Below are 27,345 nucleotides of genomic sequence, written 5' to 3' on the forward strand. Positions count from 1 at the left end.
AACGCCTCGGGATCCGCCAGGAAGAGCTCGAAGAAATGGCTGAGGAGAGGGAAGTCTGGGCTTCCCTCCTAAAGCTGCTGCCCCCGCGACCCGACCCCGGATAAGCGGTGGAAAATGGATGGATGGATGGATGGAATATTGTGTTCATGTATCATGACCTTTGGATATCGTTATATTCCTAGGGAAGATAATGGCCATCATAAATTTCTCCCCCATATCCCTCGTGACATCTGCCCACCATCCTGCTCATTTTGGGGCACTTCTGAGTCACTTAATGTTCTCTTTGGGCCCTAGTGAATGAGCTGAATATTTTTATGGTGGAATGTTTGCAATCAAAAGAAAACAGAAAAAAAGAGCAATCACCCTCCCCAACATCTCCCACTCAAAAATGTAAACTTTTGAGTTTTAAAATGTGCAAAGACCTGAACATTTGAAAATTTAATATGGTACCCTATGTCAGTTTGCCATATTTTGCGGTTGTTAAGTACAGATTTTAATAAAGTTATGAAAACTGTGTTTTAGGTTTCAAATTTTAAAAACAAATCTACTCTTTAGGAAACATCGCATTTTTGACAATCAGCCTGTTCTCTTCCTTTTCAGGTCATTCCATGCAGGAGAGGAAGATTTTCGAACAGAATTTAAAGTTCCTCCATTCCAAGACTGCATCATCAGTTTTTGGGGGTTTTCAGATGAAGAGAGAACCAATATGGAAGAGAGGACTGTGAAACATGGTCAGTGATTTTGGGTGAAAATTAATTAAAAATGTTTTTCCTAAGTCAATTTTTGAACATTAACAAGTTTTTTCATTAGTTGATTAAAAGCAATTTGATTTTGGACAATGCCATTGCTGATTGCTTGTGTTTTGGAGGCTATTTGAGCTGACATCAAAAACTCAAAGTGCATAATGAAATATAATTTTGGCTGCCTTTCAGTTGGATAAGAGTAACTAAATTGTCAGTGTTAACAGAAATAGGTAGAGTGGAACCTCAAGTCATAAACTGGATTCGTTCAAACATTTATCAACTGAAGCAATGGTTCCGTTTAAAATGAATGAAAATAGATTTAATCCATTCCATCCTGTGAATGAATGAGTACATACTCATATGATGAAATTAGGGCTGTGTGATATGGCTACAATTTAATATACAGTAATGCCTCGTTTATCACGGTTAATGGGGACCAAAACCACCCGCGATAAACGAAAATCCGCAAAGTAGCGTCCAATTAACATAAACGGGTAAAAAAAATTGTTTTTTTTAATGAAAGTCCGCAAATGGTCCGCGAGAAGCTGCAAAAAAACAGCGAGTCACATAGAGCAACATATACAGTACTGTACTCCATGTATATGTAACCAAAAAAAACAAAACTTTTTTTTTAATGTTTGAAAAAATCCGCGATGCACTGAACCCGCGATAAACGAACCGCGAAGTAGTGAGGGATCACTGTAATGCTATCTTTTCCACATATCTTGATCATGATACGATAACGATTTTAGCATATGTTCAGTGAAAACTATGCATTTTTTCAAAGAAAAACATCAAAACAAAAGTGGAAAGTTTTGTTTTTTTGGGGGCTGGGGAAGGGGGTATTGTGGAAGTTACAGATAGCCATCAAAATTAGCAAAGTCGGCAAAAAAAAAATAATTGCATTCATTTTTTGTCGTGAAACTGTGCTTTAATGACAAACAACAATTTTGTTTTGCAATTTTGCATCCATTTTCCAAATTACTAATCCTCAAAATGAATATAATTTTCATCTAAGTCTCTGCTGACATTTTCTCTCCAGACACTTATTTAACTGCCTGCTATTTTGCTGTTCAAAGTTAGATACGCTCCCCTTTAATGTGGTTTCTGCAAGACATTTGTGATGTGCACTCAGTCACCCAAGCACTTAATTCCGGTCTTTCATGACAGCATTACGTTCACTTAGCAATTAGCAAGGCTTCTCCTTCCTTCCATCTGTTCATTTCTCCTTTTAAGCCCTTTGTGAGAATGATACTTTGAAAGAAATGTAGTTTATTCGACGCCATGCGATGCTGTGATTACAGTGATCCCTCGCTATTTCGCGGTTCGTTTATCGCGGCTTCAGTGCATCACGGATTTTTTCAAACATATCGTTTGTTTGTTTGTTTATTTATTGAACATAAAACACAATGCAACAACAAATTGACAAAAATGAGGGCAAGCAAAAATTGTAAAAAGGAAAGAAAAAAACAGTCATCATCACAATTCTATGTTCAAAGGAGTAGGAAGGAGTAAGAAACTTATCTAGTCCTACCCCCTTGTTATGTAGCAACATATGAGTTGATCCTTTTTCAATACAAAAATAAAGGAAAAATCAACATATCATCAAAGCTTTTAATCCTTATGTGTACTGTACTTATCTATCTATACAACTCTCGCTTTGTATATACACACTCTCTTACATATTTTTTAAATCAATTTTCTCATATTCATAATAAATACTACATTTCATTAATACATTTAACAAGTTGATCAATGTAATTCTGATGTATTACTATATGTTATAGATATATCAAATTGATCAGCTTAACTCTGATTTGTGAAACTTTTTTTGTACTAATCTTTTGAATTTGTTTTTGAACTCGACAAGCGATTTACTCATTTTCAGGTGCGTTTCGAAATTATTCTACAGATTGAGACCTATTACTGATGCACTCCTTCGCTTGATGTTTGTTCTTGTTTTGGATTTTTTTGTATTGGTATTGATTAGTACCCCTTAAATTAACTGGTTAGTACCCAGTACTGTATATGTTGCGCTATGTGACTCACTGTTGTTTTGCAGCTTCTCGCGGACCGTTTGCGGACTTTAAAAAAAGAATATATTTTTTTATTATATATATATTTTTTACCTGTGTATGTTTATTGGTCACTACTTCGCGGATTTTCGTTTATTGCGGGTGGTTTTGGTCCCCATTAACCACGATAAACGAGGGATTACTGTACAGTACTGACTTAGTAGCGAAAGTGTTTTACAGACAGTTGTTTCCACCTGAAACTTTTTGCTAAACTTGCTGCTGCAGCATTTTGCATTGACCTGCTGACTACCTGGCTGCTTGTGACAAAAGCAGCCTAGTTAAGGTCTTAGGGACGGTGTCCGCCGTTTACTTTGCAGAAAACGTTCAAAATCTGTAATTCAGCTTTTTTTTTATTTTTTGTGTGTGTGATGAGGCCCAAATGCAAATTGCTATACTTGTGTCGTTTGAAGGAGTAGACAGCATGCATTGAGAGACTTTTCATGTTGGGCTGGGGGAGGAATAGTTAATAACGTTTTTTTGTTGTTGTTCTTTTATTCGTTTGCAAAGTAGTAGTATTTGTTGTTACTTGCATTCACTTACCTCGTTAGTTAATTTTCATTGACTGTTAAATTCAAGAGTGTCAGGGTGGAGGTCGGACTGGTTAGCACGTCCGCCTCACAGTGCAGAGGTGCACGGTTCGATTCCGGCTCCGGCTTTCTGTTGTGGAGTTTGCATATTCTTCACCGGGTATGCCAGTTTCCTGCCACATACCAAAAACATACATGGCAGGTTAATGGAGCACTCCAAATTGTTCCTAGATGTGATTATGAGTAAGGATGGGTGTTTGTCTACGTGTGCCCTCCGATGACTGGTGAACAGTTCAGGGTGTCGTCCGCCTACTGCCCGAAGACAGCTGGGATAGTCTCCACCATGACCAGCGACCCTTGTGTGGAAGGGGGGTTAGAAAATGGATGGAACTGTTGGCAGCTGTGTGGCATAAGATTGACAAGTGAGAACTTTTGGTCCATCAAATCAAACTTGCCCTGATGTCCTTATTACACGCAGTTTACTGCAGATGACTAACGACAATAGACATGATAATAGAAAAGTGACACCACTGAGCATCTTCTGTCACCTTTGAGATACATATTATCATAATGCCAAGCTCTAATACACATTATCAAGAGCTATTTCCTGTGGTAGAAGGTGCAATATTAAATGAGCAGTCTTTCACCTCTTATGAGAGCCACTACCTTTTTCTCGAGCCAGCGATCTGGCTCTCCCCCTCCAATGTTGACTCCTTTTTCCTCTCTTCATTGCTTCAGTGGAGGGCTCAAGACTTTTTTGCCATCTTCCACCGCATTTACCCAGGTTCAAAATGTACTTGTCTTTTCCTTTTGCACTTATGTGAAGTGCCTTTGAGTGAAGTCCTATACAACTTTATTTTAATTATCCTCTCATCACTATTATTTTTATTAATATTAAAGTGACAATCATACAGATGTTAGACTTCGTATCATTTCCACATGGTGATCATGATTACCATGTGATCACGATTGGACACATTGATTGCTTCTTGACTTGCACATTTTTTGGTTTTATCAGAATTATAAATTTAAGACCATTTACACGAGCATATACAATCTAAATGTAATCCCTGCCTACACCTTACAAACTAAGGAGAGTGCTATAATATGTGTAAAGAATAAAGTATTCACATGTCCTTGATTGCGTCTGCTGTGTTGGGTCTGTCTCAGTGACAGACTGAGGCTGCTGTTGTCTTCTTCTCTGATCAAAACAATGTTGTCTTTTTCTCTGATCAAAACAGTGTGTCCCCCGAGCGGATATTCCATGAATTGCACCTTATGAAAAATATTCATTCCGTGTCTTTTATGCATTTTTTCACTTTTAAATTATCCTGCGGGCCTGATCAAACCTACTTGTGGGCCGGTTATGGCCTGCGGCCCGTATGTTTGACACCACTGATTTAGTGTGTCAGCCTGCCATGCATGTTTTTGGAATGTGGGAGGAAACCGGAGTACCCGGACAGGCCTGAGAATTTCAGAAATTCAGAGAAACCATTTTTCGGTTCCGTTGGATCACCTAATGGGAAACCACGGTAACTAATTTTGGGTTCCGTACACGTTCACCATGGGAACCCATTTTTCTAATTTGACTGATATTCATAATCAAGAATTCTGATATTCAAAAGTACAGTCATATCTCGGTTTTCGACCATAATCCGTTCCAGAAGGCTGTTCGAAAACGGATTTGTTCGAAAACCGAAACCACGCTCTTAAAAAAAAAAAAAAAATCCTTATTGAACACATCTGCTCACAATGAAATGCTACACGAGGAAGCATCACTTCCTTGTCTACCCGAGGAAGCATCACCTCCTCGTGTCAGGAAGCCGAGAGGAGTCAAGTGGCGCATTCAAGTGCGCTCAGTTTGGTCGAGAACTGATTTTCGGTCATAATCCGAGGCATAAAAACTCGAAAGTTTTTGGTCAAAAACCGATTTGGGCAAAAACAGAGACGTTCGAAAACCGAGGTTTGACTGTATTATTTAAAGTAATTTTTAAAGGATAAATGTTTGAAAACTATGCACTAACAATGAACATTATTACATCAGCAGTTGTGTACTCCAGGTTTATTCAATAAAATAAATGGATCAAAATATATTAACACTTTTATTGTACTCATACAGCATTATTTTAGTACTTTATTTATTATTTTAATATTGTTGACTATTTTATTACAGCATACCACAATATCAGGGTATTTTTTTCCAGTCACTGCAAAGATTAATTTACTGGAAATCATTAATATATCACTTACTGTGAAACACATATGTGTACACAATACTTCTGTCCTGGCTATATACCATGGGCCAGTAATAAACCTGACACTGTTAACATGATTATGTGTGTGTGTGTGTGTACTATTTATGTAAATAAACATATCAATGCCTACTCACCCCCTTTATTAATATAAAAGCATGTAATAGGAATTGAATGATTAAAATCATGCGATGAATCTTTAAAAAAAAAGACCTTATTACTCTATAAAGTCATATCGTATTGACATGACTTGACGTCCTCTTTGCAACCCCAAGACGATGCACTGTGTAATCGACTATCAATTTGACCAAAGAATCTACCAGACATCATCATTAGACCTGACCGACAGTTATTACTAGACCTTGTGACGAATGTTTTATTCATAATGTTACCATGTCTACAACTAGTAAATATAGAATAAGACTTTTTCACAATATTTTTCATGAGCCTTGAGATCTAATGACCAACTTCAATACTTGCCTTGGAATCGTGCCTCCCGTCGAATCTTTCTTTCATGTTTTGTGCGTACATCACACGTGAGTTGAGTGATACGCCTTTCTTCGGATGATTCGTATGAAAAATCCGACTGGCATTCCCATTTCTTAAACGTCATAAGTAAAACACCTTTCGGTGTTTTTTTTCGCCACCATCTCAATCCGTCATCGGTGCGCTTTCTCAGCTCATGGACTAAAATAGCAACCCGCTTGCTCACATAAAGTTTCCTGCCCCACACCCCACTACTTAACAAAACGAAAGTAAAATTGAAGAAAAACACTCACACCACACCACACCACAAACACACGGACAAGGCACATTGAATTCGCGTTGATCACACAGGAGAGATTCGATCACGTTCAGTCAACTAGTGCGCGGTGGTTTTTATGGGAAATTATTTTTCGGTACTGTAAAAATGATCCCACGGAAACGACACGTTACCGGTAACGATTGTTAGCGTGAAAATCCTCAGGCCTGCCGAAGAAAACCCAGGCAGGTCCAGGGAGAACATGCAAACTCCTACACAGGAAGGCCGCAGCCGAGATCAAACCCACAATCTCTGCACTGTGAGGTTGACGTGCTAACCACTGGACCGCCAGGCCGCCCCCTCACTATAATGTTAAATGAATATCTACCTTTGGAAGTCAAACCATCATTTCTAAAGTGCAACTGTGTAACTTAAAATAACTAACTAAATGAGCTTTGAGTAAATTACAGTATGCAAGTTATATTACTTCTACAACTGTTTTTGCATATCTGGTATAATGTTCTTTGTTCTCTGCATGCAGGTGGCAAATATCTGGATGTTGGAAGTGAACAATGTACACACCTGGTGGTGGAGGAGAATTCAATGAAGGAGCTGCCATATTGTTCCTTGAAGAACGTCTTTGTTGTCAAACAAGAGGTAGACGTTTCATATTTTGGCCATTTGGTACTGGGGCAGGGGTGGACGGTGCTTCACAACTAATATCTAGGTTAAAAACATAAACTAATCCTTCGATAATAACGGGCCCAACCCGATGGTTTGGGATGCCTGTCTTTATTATCGCAGCAATCTTGCGCAGTTCATTGATCACAGTCCCACATTATTGCACAGCTCAGGTAGCACTTCCCTGCGCATGTTCCGGCCAGCTACAATGCAGGTAAACATGGGAGGTGACGGCTTCTGCCGGCTAAGATACTAACTGTGCGCATTACTGCAGAAGCTGCACCAATCTGCCTGTCAATCTCCAGCTCAATTCTTCACTCACTTGTGAATAGGACTCCAAGATACGCGATGTCCTTTACTTGGGGCAGGTTGCCATCCCTGAACCAGAGATAGGTACTCTACATGTTTGTGACTGAAGGACCATTGCCTCAAGTTTGGAATAGCTGATTCTCAACCAACATTATCCTCGGCTGCAAACTACTCCAGTGAGAGGTGAAAATCACGGCTTGATTGAGTCAACTGAAATTCGAAGTGTCACATCTGATGACATGGCCACAAAGTGCCCTGGTGCGGAGTGGATGTTTGCACTCCATATTTTCTGAACATGGTGTTTGTCGTGGACAAACAGTTTTGAGCACCATTGTCCAATAACAGAACTCCGCTCTGTTTTGGGTTAAAGCATCCGTTCCTCCTGGTAACGCCTTTCCAAGTGTCATTGCCCACGTGAGCATTAAAGTCCTCCAGCAAAACAAGGGAGTCCTCAGCTCTCGAGCAACCTGTCCAAGTATTCCAAAAGGAATGAATACTCTTAGCTGCTGTTTGGTGCATAATCAAAAGCAGTCTACCTGAAAACAGAGGGAGCCACCTCTCATGCATTGAGCTGAACCCCAATTTCTAGGCACCCCGCCAGGGCAGTGTAAGTATGCCAACGCCTGTTCAGTGTCTCACCGAGGTCGACTCCAACACCACTCAACAGTTCAGGCTTTTTCCCTGCCAGAGAGGTGACATGCCGCACACATCCTAATAGGCAGCTTTTGTAGTTGGTGATCAGCTCACCAACGATTAGCTCCTCCTACAGATGGCGAGCCCACGGGAAGGGAGAACCACATTGCCTGTTTAGGCTGTGCACGACTGGTTCCAATGGGTACTGGTCCTCATTATTAAGTCCCACCTCAAGCCCTGGCTCCAGAGAGGGGCCCCAGTGACCTGCGTCTTGGCGAGAGAAAACACATAGAGTTGATTTGAGCCATGCTATGTTTGGTGCCTTATCTCGGACCTGTTAGCCCCGGTGACCCAACCAAGTGACGTAAAGCACCAGACAAATTTCGGATCATTGGGACACACAAATTCCTCTTCAGTGAAACTCCTCTACTACGAAATCACGATTGCGGCAAGAAATTTTTCACAACAGGGGGTTTTTCACTGGAGCAAATTTGATCTCAGATGTAAACACACACGCACACACAATCGTATGTGTACTCTTTATTTTTATTCCTAAAGTGCATAAGTATGAGCACACACTTATTTGACACTTCATATTGTCAGTGTAGAAAGAAAAAAAGGGAAAGAAATTGCGAAATTTACGATCAGCATTCACTTCCACTTACATCAATTTCTTGGATAATGTCTTTTATTTTGCTTCCTCCGTCTTTCATTTTGATCACTTTTACCCTCTCTTCCAGCATCAGAGCTCTTCTTGTCTTAGTTGCTTGACATCCAAAGGTCCGTTTTTTAGCCATTTTAGCAATGCAACGTCCATGCTCGTCTGAATCTAACGATAACAAATACTTCCTGGACCTGGTGGCTTTTGTTTCCACCATCTCACTGTCTCTCACTCGACCGACCCTCAATCGCCACCCAAGACAGCGTTTCTCAGCTGATGTCATGCAATGAACTTTTAAGCCAGCCACAGGACGCTTCGTAGTCCTCGGGCCATAGTTAGCTCTCGAAGGCTAAAAACCTTACGCTAACTGGAGTGCTTCTCTCTCATTAGCGCTCCAGTTAGCGTAAAGTTTTTAGCGTGATAACAAGTCAAGCATTTTCGAGGAAAATGCTTGACTTGTAATACGAGGAAATGTTCGTTTATTTGAATGTCCGTCGAGCCACAAGCAATTTACTCTGAGCAGCTAATCGGATCCATTCCACTCTATCTTCTAGCTTCAGTATATACACACATAGACAGTGAGGTCCGTCTTGACCAATCTGAGGCCAGGATGATGCTCGGTAAGCCAATGGCAGAGCAGCTATGAGTATGTTGCGTTCGGGAAACTCGCAGCTGTGACCGAAATAAACATCCTTCATTGTTTATTTTCTATGTTCTCTGCATCCAGAAGAAAGAAGTCTCTTTCTTCTGGATGAGACTTCGTTGTAGTGAATGTCTTCGCGAGGCTGGAGCAGAGAAAATGATTTCGTATAACGCAACATGGGTTTTTTTCGTCGTATGGGGGGCAGTAGAATGGGAATGGTGTTAATGCAGAAGTTTTTTTCACATGAGGGGGTATTTTCGCCCATGTAGGTTTCGTTCTAGAGGACTTTCACTGCACTACAATTACGCCGCTTTTCCATTACGAGTTACAGAACGGCCCCGCACCATACCACACCGGCCTCGCTTGGCCAGAAAAATCTGTTTACGCAAGCAGACACAGCTGCGTAGCCGGCCACTATCAAGGCAATAATGCAGTATATAGTGGACACATAATTGTGTTTTACAAAAATACTTGACCGTATTTACAATTTCATATTAATTACACGGTGAAGCTTGGCGTAAAATTTTTAACAAGCTCTCACACCGCTCACGATGTCTATTCATCATTGAAAACTAGAGGTCTCCGCCGCATTTAGGAGCGTGGGTGTTCTGCTGGCCCATCGGTCCTGGCCCTTGCCTCATAGGTGGCGGGTTTAGGCTCCCAGTGTAGTGCTTTGGACGCTGGATAGTGAGGACGGCATGCTGGTGATTTGGAGAGGCAGACAAACAAATGAGAGCTTGCTCTCCTTTCAGATGAATGGGATCTGGTGGCAGAAGGCAAGAAGGATGAATTATTCAAGCTTGAGGTAAAATGTTTCGGGAGTGACATGCAAAGCTACTTAAAATGAATGAATTTGTAAATATAATTAAATATAAAGTATTATTGTAAAACACAGTTATGAGTACAATATGTACTGTATTTTCTATAACTTGCCAACGGCCGGTGGATGGCTCTGGCTTGCTTGTATGAAACAAGGAAATGGGCATGTGCAATGGAGTTATGGGGCATCGCAAAAGGAACACCATCATCTGTCAGCTAATCAGGTGACAGTAGCCGGGTTTACATGGAGACTTTTTGTCTCATTCTGATTGAAATCATTCTGACTGAAGATTTCTGGTCACCTGTTTCAATGTGGCATGATTTATTTTGATCATGCCGCACCACTCTAATCAGAACAGCTGTGTTACAGCCAGGTGACACATGGAGGTCGATGTGAACATCATGTGATCTATCACGATGGAGTTCATTCGTCCATTTAGCAGATTAGTTGTGATAGTTTTAACACTTTTCTTAAAGCAGCATCTTGCTAAAGAAAAGTTGCAGGTACTTTAAAACTATTTCTCACGTCATAGAGCAGGGGTGTCAAACTAATTTTTGTCACGGGCCACTTTGGAGTTACGTTTTCCTTCAGAGGGACGGTACAACAGTGAAACCAAATAAATATCTAATCATCACATCGTATGATTACTTTTACTCAAAAAAATGATGGCTCACTAGTTTTGAAATCAGTCAAGTATTTGTTCAATTATTGTTCAAGTGAGTGTGAACCGGGTCACAAAGTTACCGTATTTTCACGACTATAAGGCGCCATTAAAAGTCTTAAATTTTCTCCAAAATGGACAGGACGCCTTATAATGCGGAGCGTCTAGTGTATGCGCCGAGTTCCAAAGCCTGACTGAGAGCACCTCTGGCCGACACGCTGTTTATACAGAGAAAAGGCGGGCGTGAGTGACGACAGGCATGCGGAAGTCCGCCAATGAATGAAGGGTGGGCGTGTAAGAGGACGCTAAAGGCACGCCCCTAGCAGGTACCAGTCGCCAATTAGTGAAGGGTGGGCGTGTAAGAGGACGCTAAAGGCGCACCCCTAGCAGGTACCAGTCGTGTGAGTACATTGTAAAATGGCGAAATAAAGTGCAACCGAACTCAGTTTTGCTTCCGTTGCCTTTTTAAAAACGTGTTTTTAGCATGCGTGCATGCATACCGTATATTTAAGCTGGCGTATATTTTACCATGCATGGCTGCACCCAATAATACAGTGCATTTTGTGTATGTGTCAAATACAGAAATAGCACCCCTTACTGAGACTGCGCCCAACAATACGGTGCGCCGAATGGTCGTGAAAATACGGTATTGCAAAATGTCACTTAATTATTTGTTATTTATTACATATGAAAATTTGACATTTTGGTACAGATTTAAGCAAGGGTCATGAAAGTTGACACGTATGATTTGCCTTTGCTGTCCACATAAAATGATGTAGCGGGCTCAATTTGAACCCCGGGCCTTCACTTTGACACCTTTGTTGTAGAGGAACATCCAGACAGAGCATGCACAGACCGGAAGCAGCTTAGGTATTTTGATTGAACCTTTTACATGGCGATCATTCGGATTGATAAAAGGCATTAGAGTTGCACAATATTGGAGAAACATGCGATATGCAATATAAATTTTGGCTGTTGCGATATTGATATTATTACGATATTTAATATGTACCAAAATAAATTACAATTAAATAAATTAATTTTATGATGCAATGAAATGAATACATTTTTTAATGCCAATAAATAGCAAGCTCCATGTGTTTTCAGCTAATTAAATATTAAGATATCCTTTATTTGTCCCACACTGGGGAAATTTACAGCCTACAGCAGCAAGAATGTGGGTAGAAAGAAGAAAGAAGAAAAAACAAACAAACACCGTTCAATTAAGTGCAATATAAATACAAAATGGATAAATCGCAGTGCTATTTACAATTGTTTTTCACATCATTATTATTGTTATTAATTTTCATTCAGCAGCCTGACAGCAGTCGGTAGGAACGAGCGTCGTTATCTCTCCTTCTTGCAGCGCGGGTGTAACAGTCTCTGGCTGAAGGAGCTACCTAGTGCTGTCAGGGCGGGCTACGATTTGGGTGGTGATGCACATTTAAGTTTGCATCTGAATGGTCAAGATAAAATCATACAATTCCATGAGAAAATTATTGAATGTCTTTGCGATATGCATATTTTAGAGGCCATTCATGCAATATATTTTTTCAATATATTGAGCAGCCCTAAAATGAATATAGTACCCCTGTGAGCCCGAATGAAATTCCATTCATATTCGGCCATTTTATTCTGACTGGGGTGTTTATATGGAGCATTTTCATTCCTTCTGGTCATTTGGACTCATTCTTATCAGAGTGCATTACTACATGTAAACATGGCCAGTCAGCCTGCATTTTACTTTGTGGAATCACCTTGGAGGAGGTTCTGAAAAGCAGTTCAGTTGTAACCGAACAGCCCTGAAAAAGCGTAATGGAAAAGTGACCGTTCAGGGCAGAGCAAGGCCATTTTGTTGTGGAACCACTGCAACAAGAACATTGGAAAAGCGGTTTAAGGTGGTGGCTCAGGGAGGAGAGAGGAATCATACAACTTTGCATATCTAATGCACTGTACTCAAGTGTCACCTCAGAGTAGCATCAATAAGTACACTACAATGGTGCATAACACTGCATTTAACACGAAATGTTTTGTAGCTTACCTATTCCCATTGATGTACGCTAAGCAAACCTTGATATTGTCTGCTTTTTATTTATTTATTAATTTTTTATTTACCATATTCAAATTTTTCTTCATAGTGGTTTTGGGGAAGCATTCAAATGGATGCTCGAGCTGGAGAGTCCATGTACCACTACAAAAAGGTAAGTTTGCCGTATTTATTGTTAGGTTGCACTAACGATTTTTTTCAGGATGTGATTAATCTGTCCCATTATATATTTCTTGATACATTGTTGCATCTGATTTTAAATAAAATGTACAATTTTATCCCTTTATTTAAAAAAAAACAGAACAGAAATGTGCACAAACAGGTTGCTCCAAGTACAATCCAAGGCTGTTAATTGAGTTTGATACTCGGGGCCCTGATAATTATAACAATAATAATAATAATCAAATGAAGAAGAAGAATAGGGTCCTGCAGTGTTGACTGCTAGGGCGCTAATGAACTCTTAAGCATACAGTCAGCCTTTGAAGCCAAGCCAGAAATGGAGTTTTGTGCTCCCTCCTATGAGCTCCAGTTAGAGGCGAGTTGTAGCATTTTGGACCAACTGGATACACTTGAGGGAGGACTTGCTGACTCCAAAAAAAGTGCATTACACGAATCCAGCCGAGATGTAATGAAGGCATGGATGACAGTTTCTAAATTCTCTCGAAAGCAGAGGGTTGACCGTTGCCAGCTGCCGAAAATGATAAAAACTGGATTTAACAACAGCACTAATTTGCCCAAGTCACTGTCTAATTTAAAGCCAAAGTTTGAGACTGTTGGCTTTAGGTAAGACACCAGGCAGCCTGGCTCAACAGCCACTGGGCCCAAACACCATAACTTTTTTTTTTCTTTCAATTGTCAGACATAGATCTGACTATCATCTGCAGAGCAGTGGAAGGAAATCAAATTTTCTTAAGATGGAGCCAAGGAGCAGTAAATACAATGGTAGTCAAAAAATATAATGTTAAGATGACCTGTAATAATTACTGCAGTGACAGTCGTGTGACAATCTCAAACTATATGTAGGAATCAATTTCATATTGGTAAATATTTGTAGGGTTTGCCATCTATTATGCAACGTTGATAAATTGTATATGTATATTTCAAAATGTAGTTAAGAATAATTGTCATGATTATTTCATGCATAGATTTCACTTGTTTAAAATTAACAAAGATACACTATGTTAAAATATTTCTTTGTTGGAGCTATTTGCTAGAGCGTCACATGATTGGCAAGAATGTGTGGTGAAGTGTGCGTGAGCCGCACATTAAAGAGATGAGGTCAGCCATCATAGAAGCGACTGTTTTTTGATCAAACCAAAGAGACGGAGACTAAGAGATCTTTTTTAAAATTTATTTATTTTTTTTATACGTTTTGCATATTAAGTAGTAAAGACCAAGCCGTTGCCTTCAAGACTCATCGTTACTCTGGCCTCAAAGGTGTTTTGTCTTTGTGCAATAACACCAACACTATACACTGAACAGTATGGTGCAGCACTACAACAAATACTGCACATTTCAACATGAAACGATTATGAGACAAAACGCAGAATATATACATGGCCACAATTTAAAAAAGTAATGAGTAAAAAGACAAGTGTGCTCCCTGGCACCCCTGGTTTAGATGTATTCAGGAGTGCTGCAGTATTCGTGTTTATCATGCGTTAGATTCCTCTGGGGAGGCCCGGTGGTCCAGTGGTTAGCGTGTCGACCTCACAGTGCAGAGGTACCGGGTTCAATTCCAGCTCCGACCTCCCTGTATGGAGGTTTCATGTTCTCCCCTGGCCTGTGTGGGTTTTCTCTGGGTACTGCGGTATTCTCCCACATTCCATAAACATGCATGGCAGGCTGATTGAACACTCTAAATTGTCCCGAGGTGTGAGTGTGAGCGTGGATGTTTGTTTGTCTGTGTGTGCCCTGCGATTGGCTGGCAACCGGTTCAGGGTGTCCCTCGCCTACTGCTCGAAGACAGCTGGGATAGGCTCCAGCACCCCCCGTGACCCTTGATGGAGATCCCTCTGTTGAGTGACAGAGAGAGGTTTTAGACGTACACGTTTCACACTCTAAAATCATAATTTCTGTGCTAACTATATTTTAAAATGTGCAACATTACTTGCTTGTTTGTCACAATGGAAAGTCCTCCCCCACCTCTTCCCCTACCACCTTTCAATTTAAATTAACATTTTTGTGTCTTCTTCTTTACAATGGACCTTAATTAATTATTTTACCTTTTGTCTTGTTCTTCAGAATGTCAGCCCACCCATGAAGAAAGCTGTATCCCTCCTCGCCCTCCCAACCCCCACGAGCAACCGAAAGCGTCGGCATTTAAGGGACACACTTGCTCAGCTCACAAAGGAGACAGAGATATCGCCCTTCCCTCCGCCTCCTAAAAGGCCATCAGCAGAACATTCGCTTTCATTGGGCTCATTGCTCGACATCACAATTACACCTGACACTTGTAAAGCCTTTGCAGGTAAGACTACACTAAATGTCTGTTTTCAAAGGCGGGTTGGTACTGGGTAATGAAACTTTTTAGCCAGTATGGAGTTAGTTTTGTGACAATTTCAAAAATATGACTTTGATACTTTACGTGCATAAAGTACCCTTGATATCAGTACTAAAACAATACCATGACAAAAGCTCAGTAATCAGTAAAAAGCAGTGGAATATTAGCTCACAGCTAAACAATTTCAAGGACACTAAGGACTAAGGACACTTGTGACAATTTTTTATTTTATCAAATTTCATTTGGATTAAGATCTGCCAAACAAGGCAACATGGAAAGTTTCATTTGTCTTGTGCAATTAAATGACATTAAATTGTTAGTTTTGCAATATTTATTTATTTATTTTTCTCTGCCTTAGCATTCAACTTGCGAAACCTGGTTAGCTGTTTCCAATTGCAATAAAAAAAAAAAAAAGGAAAATCTCCTTCCTGGATCCTGGCTGAATCGACGTTTTATTCTTTTTCCACATGGCCTGCTGTTTCGCTGCATAACAAAAATACATTCTTAAAATTTTTAAACACTAATAATTGTGGCCGCAGGCAAATATTAGGCCATTACCTATTATATCTGATCCACCAGATGACATTATTTCGGGGGGCGTAGGAGGGGGAGTCACTGCTGATTAGGGATGTCACAATAGTCACGGTATTAAAACTTCCTTGGTATTGTCATGGTCTTGTTTCACTGCCTACTAATGAGCCGATCTGTTTAAAACTGAATTTTAGATAGCAATATTGCATTTAAGCGCTCTCTCTCTCTCTCTCTCTCCCTCTCTCCCTCTCTCTCTCTCTCTCTCTCTCTCTCTCTCTCTCTCTGTCTCTCTCTCTCTCTCTCTGTCTCTCTGTCTCTCTGTCTATATATATACATATATATTAGAGCTGTCAAACGATTAAAATATTTAATCTAATTAAAAACACAATTGTCATAATTAACTCAAATGAACTAAAAATTAATCATGATTACTCACACATTTTTTATCGTTTCTGAATTTCCTTTTATATATTTTTTTGTCCTATTTTTCCACATTTTAATGCTCTCATCAACATGGAATCATGAATCAGTTTTCTATGTGCAAAATGCAAATATTTTCTGAAATAACAATTTCGATTTTTTCACTTGCAGTTATTCACACATAATCTCTCACACAATATTACTGTCCATCAACAACAGTGAAAAATGGCCACGGAACACTGTAACCTTCCACACAAAATAGTTCCAAACAAGTAAGAATCGCGTCAGTGGCATACATCGTATTCGACAGGCTACCTGCTCTTTATTCACCAGAGGCTCATCAACCTAGTCTCTTATTTCTCTCCCGAAATAGTGTCTTCTCCGCTACGTACAATTTCTGTACACAGCTTGTAATGGAGGCTCTCTCTGGCAATCCGTAGTGGAGTCGTTAGATGCAATGCCAATGATTTCAGCTTGAGTCGAGCTGTGGACAATGTTGACAGGCTTGCATGCAGTCGCCATACATTTAGCTGTGGCTTCAGCAAATTTGTTCTTCGTCGTGTTACCTATTTTCTTCGCTTTGAAATGATCCATAGCTGTCTGTCTGAGACGAGGGGGCGGAGTACTCACGTCAGCTGTGTGCTTGGCCATTAAGTGGTATTTCAGACTCGACGTGCTATGATGATAGCTCAGTTTACGACTGCAAAACATCCAGGTAACTTTGGTCTTGTCGGTGGAACTATCTGACAACTTTTTAAAAGTAAACTTTCCATTTGTTACTATTTAAGTATCCGTTTTCAGGTTCTCGCGCTGCCATGGCTGGCAAAACAAACATGTGCGTGGACCTGTGCAACGTGCTTGTTGTTTTGTTTCTGGTTTATTTATAGCGCAACGTAACATCCGCTGTGACGTGTGCCGCGTTAATCTCGCGAGAAAAAAATTAATCCAGTTAAAATTCATTTAAGAGAGTCATAGTTACTCCCGCCGTTTACCCGCGCTTCGTTGAATTTCTTCACTTTGACATTCAGAGCACTGGGCAGAAATCACATCGCGTCAACACCCGCCGCGGGCTTTCGCGATGCTTTGTTTTAAATTACCGTAAATTCCGGGCTACAGACCGCACCTGATTAAGAGCCGCATGCTCGGATTTATAAAGAAAAATCAATTTTGTAATTATATGCGCCGCACCGTCCTATAAACCGCTAGCCAATGAGTAGGCGGGGGTTTGCTTCTGTGTCCCTGCTGCCGTGGAGCGCCTCCGGGGGACGCGGCTGACGCGGTCCCCCGCTGAACCCCCGCAGAAAAACCCCCGCAAAATTTCTTAAGGTTAAAATAATCTCCATATTTTTATGAGCATGATAAATAATAATAATAATAATAATAATGCATTTTATTTAAAAGCACCTGCACTTGCATTTGCACAACGAAATTACGCTGAAACACATAATAAGAGGCCAGACAAAGAGAGATCTTGATGTTCATTTGCGTAATTACAAGGAGAAATACTGCAGCCCACTAGGCTTTAAATAGAATAATGCAAATCATATAAATGGAAAAAGATATATGAAATTATTTCTATAGTCATCCGCTTAAAAATAATCATCGTTGGCAGCTTTAGGCCCGATGCTGCGCGGCTCAAAACATAGGTAAAATGTGTTCTCTCGTGGCCGCTTGTTTTCAGTATGACGGGGGGAGGGGTCACCTTTTTTAATAACAGTCCGAGTGAGCAAATCAAATGTCAGAGGGTCTTCGTCCATATTTATTATTTCATCTGGGCTGATGGAATTCTCCACAATCTTTGTTTGTGTGAATGTGCGGAACGAAGTAAGTTTGTCCTCGTAATTGGGAGGGAGCTGCTGACACAACGTCGTGCGTGCCCAAATAGACAGGCTTCCATTTCATGAATCTATAACACCACGACGGCCCACCTTTAAAACTTTTGGTTGTCTTTTTACACTGGCTCAGTTCTTTTTGCCGGAGCCTCCACCTTCGCACCATCGACTCGTCTATGCCAAGATTACGGGCAGCAGCTTTATTTCCTTCTTTAATTGCCAGAGTGATCGCTTTTAGTTTAAAAGCTGCATCATATGCTTTTCGTCTGGTATTCTCCATGTTGATCAGGGTTAGAAGAATGACTGAAATAAGGAAGTTGTGATTACCGGTAATCATACAATTTCATTCGACCCCTGTGTACTACTCATTAATTTTATTGGTCGACTGTTGCCAGGTAACACATTTTTCCCCCGCTCCGGCAAAAAGAGCGGAAGTTGTGATTCGTCATGCAATCTCATTGGACCTCAGTGAAAGACTCATTACTTTTATTGGTCCATGTTTTTCCCGCGATTGGGGAAAAAAAACATTTAAAAGCCGCTTCATATTACACGCCGCAGTGTTGAAAGTGTGGAAAAAAAGTATCGGCTTGTAATCCGGAATTTATGGTCATGCCGATAAAAACGCGCTAAACTGACAGGTCATATATATATATATATATATATATATATGTGTGTGTAAAGTGTATACTCCTGTATATGCACGTGTGTATACACACACACACACTTGCATGTGTGTATAAATCTTTCCGTTTCTGTGCACAATGTGGTACTCGCAAAAATGTTGAGTGGTGCTTATGTGTGGTATGCTTTTATTAAACATGTGAACAATGACCATAACTGTCACCACTATTTTCTCAGATGATTGGAAGCTTTTAAGCCTGCTTGTACTTTATGAGAAAAGAGTGGTAGAATCGGATGGATGGATGCATAAATAGATTTTAGGATTTCAGTCCGATTTTCACATTTTAAAATGTGTCTGTTTTATGTTTTGCTCTTCCAGAGAATTCAAAGCCATCAAAGACTGCAGTCCTGCCCAAGCAATCAGCCCGGTGGCAAGTTTCCAAGGAGTTCTATCAAACTGAAAGCAACTACGTTGGCATTTTAAGTACCATACTCCAGGTAGATTTGGTGTTCTTTTGAAACAACAATGCACCATTTTAAACATACACTTGGAATGAATGTAAATGTTATAAAATTATGGTTGTTCAAATCCAAAGACCAAATTTGTTGACCACATGATGTTCAGTATTTTACGCATTATAAGACAGTGCGCCCAATAATTTGATGTGCCTAGTATAAAGAGCCTGTAACTCTCTTTATATTCCCCATTGAGTTGTTTCCCTGTTCGTGTTCCTATGCCATCTGTTCGTGATTATTAGCAGCAACCAATTGTAACCTAAAAGGTCGCTGCCCGACACTAATTGGCATGTGCATTCACCAACACACACTCAAACAGACAACTATTTTGTGAGCTCCGCGCAGCCATTATGAAACGAAGCTAATACCACTTGCGTAGTTAACTACTGACTAAATGAAGAAGGAGACAAGCAAGACTTTTGAGGATATTTTGCCCCTTTTGATGTGAGCCTTTTTGTTGAATCAATTGTTTTCATAACTTTTGTCTTTCATGTCCGTGTTTGTGACCATATCGCATTGTTACAGCTGCAGTTTCTGAAGGTTCTATGTCTCGGTTGTCAAACTCATCTTTGTCGTGAGCCACATTTTAGTTCGCGTTTCCCTTGGAGGGTCGTTATGACTGAAACCACGTTTAAAAAAAGTCAAAAATAATGGTTTATTCAACTATTTTTTTAAATCACTCTAATGAGGGGTTTGATAACAAGATGCTTACAATATGTGTTATTTATTACAAATGAAATATTTAAATTTTAGCAAGCATCATGGAAGTTGACATGTTTGATTTGCTTTCGCGGGCCACATAAAATGATGTGGCGGGCCAGATCTGGCCCCCGGGCCTTGTCATGCAGTGCGCCTTATACATGAAAACAGTTTTGAAATAGGCCATTCATTGAAGATGCGCCTTATATTGCAGAAAATACGGTAACTTCTGGCAGGCCTCGACCGAACCCCTCGCCTTCTAATATAGCCTTCAAATGTTGGAGATGAGCTCTGGGCAAAGGCTGCTTTGGAGCACACTTTCGTAGGCCACATTGGCCACTCTTCTACACTGACTCATTCATGAATGGCAATAGCATGGCAGTATAATCAGTAAAATCCTTCCCCCGCCTCGTGAAGGCTAGATAGGGGCCCTCGAGGACTGGACTAGGGCACCCTTGCAATAAACCTTTTTGCCTTGTGGTGAGCTTTGATTATGAATTACAAGCGTGCTTCAGACCCTCCACCACCAGAGTCAAGTGGGGAGGGGGGGGGATCGAGCAATCATGGTGGGACCTGGGTTCACGAACAATTTGGTGTTTAAAAAAAAAATTGAAAATTAAAAGTTTACTTCTGCACATTCTCATTTTATGGTTTTGCAATATTCTTCTTTCCTTAAAAACCCTTGTGCTGCAAACAAGTAAATAACACAACATACAAAGTTTACAAAAATTGTAAAAGTATTACTCCAAGTTATTCCTGAATATTTATTTACTTTCAACCACTCAAAATGTTCAGTCGCATCAGCGCTATACATACACATATAGTTCTTATTTTTTTCTTTGTATTTTTTGCCCTCTATGGACAATAAAAGCGGTACTCTGCTATGACCAAAACATATATATATATATATATATACTGTATATAATGAATTGGAATATTTCATATCACATCATTTTTATGCTTTGTGTTTGATTTAAAGATGAAAATACGCAAAAATCTATGAAAATTGTAGACATTGCAACGCGGGTTAATTCATGTCACAAAGAGTTGTATTTTTGCAGGCTTGAACCGACAAATGGCATTTTGTCATTTACTGCTGATAATTGATTTCAGACATGAATGTTCTACGAATTAGTTATGATCTTAATCACAGCAAAAAGTGGGACCAACTCATCTAGTTTTACTTTCACAAAAATGTGACATTCAAGATTTCGGAATTGTGTCTCTTAATAATAAATAAGGGGCGGCCCGGTAGTCCAGTGGTTAGCACGTCGACTTCACAGTGCACAGGTAATTCCAGCTCCGGCCTCCCTGTGTGGAGTTTGCATGTTCTCCCCGGGCCTGCGTGGGTTTTCTCCGGGTACTCCGGTTTCCTCCTACATTCCAAAAACATGCGTGGCAGGCTGATTGAACACTCTAAAATTGTCCCTAGGTGTGAATGTGAGTGTGCATGGTTGTTTGTCTCTGTGTGCCCTGCGATTGGCTGGCAACCGATTCAGGGTGTCCCCCCGCCTACTGCCCGAAGACAGCTGGCTCCGCGACCCTAGTGAGGATCAAGCGGTTTGGAAAATGGATGGATGGATGGATGAATAATGAATAATAAAAGTCAGGCATCTGTTTCACTGAATGGATCTACTGTATGTGAATATGCTTCAAGGTGATTGGAAAATTGCTTTATCATTGATCAATGTTTTGAGGACAAGTGAAATACAATTTTGGATGCAGTGCTAATTTGTTTGGATTTATCATCAACTCATACAAGCATATTATCATTTGCAGATTTTCAAGCTTCCACTTGAAAGAGATGGTCAGCTAGGGGGACCCATCCTTGCCCAAGAAGAAATTAAGACAATATTTGGATCCATCCCTGACATCTATGAGGTTCACACCAGAATAAAGGTTGTGTGCACTCACTTACCATACCCGTTTCTGTTATACTAGTTTTGATCAAAATCCTTTTTCTTGTAATCCGTGAAGATTAATATTTTTTTTTTCCTTCCCAGAGTGACCTTGAAGGCCTCCTGAAAGAATGGTCAGAAGAAAAGAGTGTCGGAGATATTATTCTTAAATATGTAAGAGCAAATGTCTTTGGTTTAAATTATATGATATAGTAGGGGGTTTTTCTAACATTAATTCCGTTGAATATCAAGTACAACTTTATTGTCAAATAAATATGCAGTCATATATATATATATATATATATAGATAGATAGTATCTCATATGATTGCAAATATCACAATTAGTGTACATATCGTATACAGTGCATCTGGAAAGTAGAACGCTCCACTTTTTCCACATTTTGTTGCTACCACCTTATTGCAAATCGGATTAAATTCATTTTTATCCACAAACTTGTGGATAATGAAAGTTAAAAAGGCTTTCCAGACCATTTTTGGTAAATTTATTAAAAATAAAAAACTAAACGTATGATCTAGTGATCCTTGATCTGTCTATAATGTAGAGTGATATATTCAAGCCCACATGCAAGAGGTCAACATTTGCAACCTAGAGAGACCACATAAACATATTTACAGCTTTCACACACTTTAAACTATTTTAAACTTAATAAAACAAACTTTTAAAAGTAAAAGTAAAGAGAATCAAATATTGTACTGTATATTAAACACAAAAATGTTCAATCGAATCATACAACCTTCTCCATTAAAACTCCACAAGTTTAATAGTGCAGCAACTTCTGCAAATATGACATTACAGTAAATATTCTCCAGTACGGACTCATGTTTGCGCTGTCCAATCTGTCCTTATAACAGAATTTCCTTATTTGGGAAATGAGCATGGTACATATCATTTATGAAACTGCAAGTATTTTGACAAAAAGCACGTGTAACAACACAAGCAATAAAATGCAAAAATATACTGCCCAAAAACTGTTTATAGAACAAAAACTGCAGTACAGTATATGGTACAGGTGTACCATATTAAAAAAAAACACTACACAGTACAGTATGTACAGTATTTTAATATTGATTTTTTTTCCGTCTTGGGGAAAAAATGAGTCTATTTTGCGTTGTTTTGTTTTGTTGGGTTGTTCTTCTTCGTTTCGATGCCATGATCTACAGGACGTAAGTGAATAAAGTTAAATTCTTTCGCAATTACAGTAAAATGCAAGGCAATAAAAAGTCACTTACACGTCGTCGTTTCGGATCCGATGATAGAAAACGGCAAAGCCAACATGTTTCTTCCGTCGTGTCTCCCGTTGTGTCGAGTGGGCACTGCTTTTTAAGCTAGTGCCGCGATCTACACGACATAAGTAAATAAAGTTAAAATCGTTCACAATTACAGTAAAACGCACGCCAATAAAAAGTCAATTACATGTCGTCGTTCTGAATCCGATGATAGAAAACGGCGAAGTGAACACATGTCTTCCGTTGCATCGGGTGGGCGCTGCGTGTATTTAAGCTCCCGCGGCCTTCCGTCTCCATCCGGATTACAGACAGTGGAACTTCCACTTAAGTAAGTTCCGGTAAAATGTAATATCGTAGTCAAAATGTTAATGCATAGGTTTTTATTCCCGGTGAAGGAAATTCCTTTTCACAGAATTCCGAAGATGGGAATATTGACTGTACTCACAGGTATATATTGCCGGGTCTTTGAAAGACTTTTACTCGAGTTTTGTTGGGGACCGTCTCTTCTTCTTCCTGCTTTTCTTCTGTTACGCTGCACAACTCAAAACAGTGCTGCCAAGATTAGTCGCTTGATCACGACTTTGTAAATTTCTTAGTCAACGAGTCGTTTATTTGTTTTATTTGGCACTTTGATTTTCTCTTGAAATTGCCTCGTCTCTCTCGTTCAGAGAGAGAGGGGGGGGGGAGAAAGGGGGTTAGGGCACTTTACCTTACTTTACTTTTTGCTGGTCCGTCCTCCATCTTCCGTCATCGTCCCTCCGGTCTTAGTCATAAAATGATCGTCCTCCATCCCGGTCTGTCCTCATTCTTTTTAAGTGCTTCCGTCCTTACAGTTAACCAGTAACCCCCCCCCCCAGAAAACGGCCGTGCATGAGGCCGTGGGAGAGAGGCTAAAGGCAGAAATTGCATAGTTCATAAGCATTCTTTAAAGCTCATTCAGCTGGCTTTTATGGAGGCATGGGTTCGATTCCCACTTCTGTCACCGTGCTGTGTTATTATATTAGAGAAAGAGAGAGAGAGAAAGCGAGAGAGACACACACAGACACACAGGGAGAGAGAAAAGAGTAATGTGTACAGCAAAGCCGCTTCCAGCTATTTTTTTAAAATGTAGATCATCCATCCATCCATCCATCTTCCGAACTGCTTCATCCTCACTAGGGTCGCAGGGGGTGCTGTAGCCTATCCCAGCTGTCTTGGGCAGTAGGCGGGGGATACCCCGAATTGGTTGCCAGCCAATCGCAGGGCACACAGAGACAAACAACCATGCACGCCCACACTCACACCTAGGAAATGTAGATCAGTGTTTCTTAACCTTGTTTAGAGGTACCGAACCGAACCAGTTGAGATGCACATTCACCGTACCCTTCATGAGAGAAAAATAAAAATATGATTTTTTTTTTTATAAATTCAAGACATAAAAACCCCATTTATTAAAAATAGAAAAACATTTAAATCACATTTCAAGACAGAAGTATACTGTATGTTTTTTTAATTGTGCACAAAATGGACCAGCCAGTGATGGCCAAGCAGGTGAGTCATCATAATAATTGACATGTTGAGTTGGGTGTGTCTTAACCTCCATGGCAGAGGCTCCGTCGAACCCCTGAGACCGATTCCCTGAACCCCTAGGGTTCGATTGAACCCAGGTTAAGAACCACTGATGGATATGCTTTGTTTTTAAAGCTGTAAGTCGCAAACCCAAAAGTGGGTTGCTGAGCCATTTAAGACGGGTCCTGGACACCACTCCCCTATGACCATCCCCAATCTAACTTTTTCCAATGTTTTCTCTCCCTAGTCAAAGGAGCTTGTGAAGGCCTACCCTCCCTTTGTCAACTTTTTCGAAATGAGCAAGGATACTATTGTTCGGTGTGAGAAACAAAAGCCACGCTTCCATGCATTTCTCAAGGTATAATTTTTTTTCAATTACAATCAGCAATATAATAATTGTTAATGGTATAGAAATAACAATGATTCATTTTTCTTTCCCCAGAAAGCGGCAACTGTACATTATTTTAGCCTCATGAAATCATTGTAAAATTATATATCCATAAGATAAATGTCTTAATAATGTAAAATAAATGAATTATTCCTAAATTTAAATACAGTAATCCCTCATTTATCGTGGGGGTTACGTTCCAAAAAGAACCTATGATAAGTGAAATAAGTAAGTAGTCATCTTTATTTTTTACAATTATTAAATACACAGGACTGTAATTAATGAAACCAGAGATTAAACCTTTTTTCAGGCCCAAGCATTAAAGCAAATGGCAAATATATATATATATATATATATATATATATATATATATAAATCGTGAAGCACTTTGAGCTGCATTCCCTAATTAATGGCGTTTGACTGAGTTAGTGATTATGCTGTTCCTGTTCCTATTTTATCTGTAGATCAACCAGGCCAAGCCAGAATGTGGCCGACAGGCACTCGTCGAGCTCCTCATCAGACCTGTACAGAGACTTCCCAGTGTGGCTCTACTTCTAAATGGTAACTGACGCTCAGATATGTTGTATGTTGCATGGTGTTTCTGGTGGCAAGTTTGTCCACCTCACAGCTAACAGTTCTGGTTTGAATCTTATGTCAAAAGTGTTTATTTACAGTTTGCCTGTTCTCTCTGTACTTTGGTGTATTTTCTCTTTATTATGGCTTTCAGTGCACATTCAAAAGACAAACTTTCTACGGTGTCTGGTTTTGCAAAATTGTGTTATTCTTCATGCAGCGCTCATAGGACTTCACCAAACTAACCATTAAAAATGCACAATGTCTTGTAGGCTGTGGTTACGTTCAATATAGGTTATCACCATGCTTATAAACAATCCTAGTTAGTGATAGAATATGCGTGTGGTTTGAGGTGAGCGATACGGACAAAAAATTACATCCCGATAATGTTTTATATCCCAATATAATTTCCTTAATATGTATGAAAAACATTTTGTATAGACCAAACAATAAAATGGAAAAAAAAGACAAAATAACATAAAACACAATATCCAGTGGCCATATTCATGCCATTGTAAATATAAGTTTGTTTAAACACTTTTCAGGCACAAGCATTTTCAAGATCTGCGCTTGCGGGTTAATGTTCGGTTGGCTGCTGTAGATGAGCACTTGGACGAAAGAAAACAGGCAGAGGGGGAAACAGATTGGGCATGCACTTGCACCTGACACAAGTGCAGACCCATGCAGCAGCTTGGCTCTGCAGGTACGAGTGCATGTAGCGCGCTCCTGGCTCATGACTTGACACAGTTGAATACATCAGCAGACTAAAAGCATTTGCAGGAAAGGATGGAGGGGTAGTTTGCATCGGCGGGATAATGTGACATGTGCATCAGCGGCAACAAAAATGAATGCAACTTCGACTTGGCTTTTAGAACGCATGGTTTACGTCATGCGCGCGTTGTTTCTGCGTAGCGATGTCCCATGAGATATCTCAGACATAAAAGGGAGCTCGAGCACGCTGGTTAGGCGTCTTGCTGCATTTCATTATTGGTCAATGCCAAAGAACCAAGAGTAGAACAACGTAGGACATGCCACACTATACAACTAGACAAACAGAAAATCCACATGCCAGATTTTCTCCGTTGTGGTTGTGAAGTATCCCTGACACCAGACAACCGATCATTGAGTATGTCTTACTACGAGGGTTACATTTGTCTGTGACACGTCTGTCGGGTGAAAATCGGGCCACATTCGTGTAGTCCAGGGTCGGCAACCCAAAATGTTGAAAGAGCCATTTTGGACCAAAATAAACCCCCAAAACAAATATGTCTGGAGCCGCAAAAAATTAAAAGCCTTATAATGAAGGGAACACATGCTGTATGTACTGTATCTATATTAGCTGTTAGCCTACTATCAAAATGACTTAAGTTGGCTACAAATACACAATGAGCTTTCCCGATTAACCGTTTTTTTTTCCCCGCAGTGCATCCGATAGAGCAGGGATGCCCAACCTTTTTTAACCGAGGATCTACTTTTCGATCAACCAACCTCCCGCGATCGACCCGTTACCGTACACACGCACATATGCACGCGCATGCCATAATGAGCAACAGCCATAACGGCCCCCAAGATGAACGAGGCATGGGACGTACTTTTGCGGCGTGTTAACTATCGTAGTTCACGTGTACTCGGTGAATTGTACATGAAATTCCGTTTTTTCAAAAAACAGCCACCTGCCTGGCATCCCGTCCTGCTAATAGAAGGCTAAGACGCGAATCTTCGTTGACAGAAATATTGAAATTTTATATTTATTTTACACATTTTTACAGCATC

At 40.1% G+C, this 27,345-nt stretch overlaps 1 protein-coding gene across 1 annotated transcript in view; it reads left to right on the forward strand.

Moving 5' to 3' along the window:
- Positions 1-27,345, forward strand: part of ect2 (epithelial cell transforming 2) — an 80,363-nt gene that overhangs the window by 26,317 nt on the left and 26,701 nt on the right. Inside the window, exons 9-17 of the mRNA XM_086116638.1 lie at positions 601-731; positions 6,881-6,996; positions 12,886-12,948; positions 15,039-15,264; positions 19,081-19,199; positions 21,696-21,815; positions 21,920-21,988; positions 24,859-24,969; positions 25,464-25,560. Of these exons, the coding sequence (XP_085972764.1) occupies positions 601-731; positions 6,881-6,996; positions 12,886-12,948; positions 15,039-15,264; positions 19,081-19,199; positions 21,696-21,815; positions 21,920-21,988; positions 24,859-24,969; positions 25,464-25,560 (1,052 nt within the window). The remainder of the gene's footprint in view (positions 1-600; positions 732-6,880; positions 6,997-12,885; positions 12,949-15,038; positions 15,265-19,080; positions 19,200-21,695; positions 21,816-21,919; positions 21,989-24,858; positions 24,970-25,463; positions 25,561-27,345) is intronic.

This window comes from Hippocampus guttulatus, chromosome 7, assembly GCF_054856545.1.
Source record: "Hippocampus guttulatus isolate MCC_2025c chromosome 7, RoL_Hgut_1.0, whole genome shotgun sequence".
NCBI lineage: Eukaryota > Metazoa > Chordata > Actinopteri > Syngnathiformes > Syngnathidae > Hippocampus > Hippocampus guttulatus.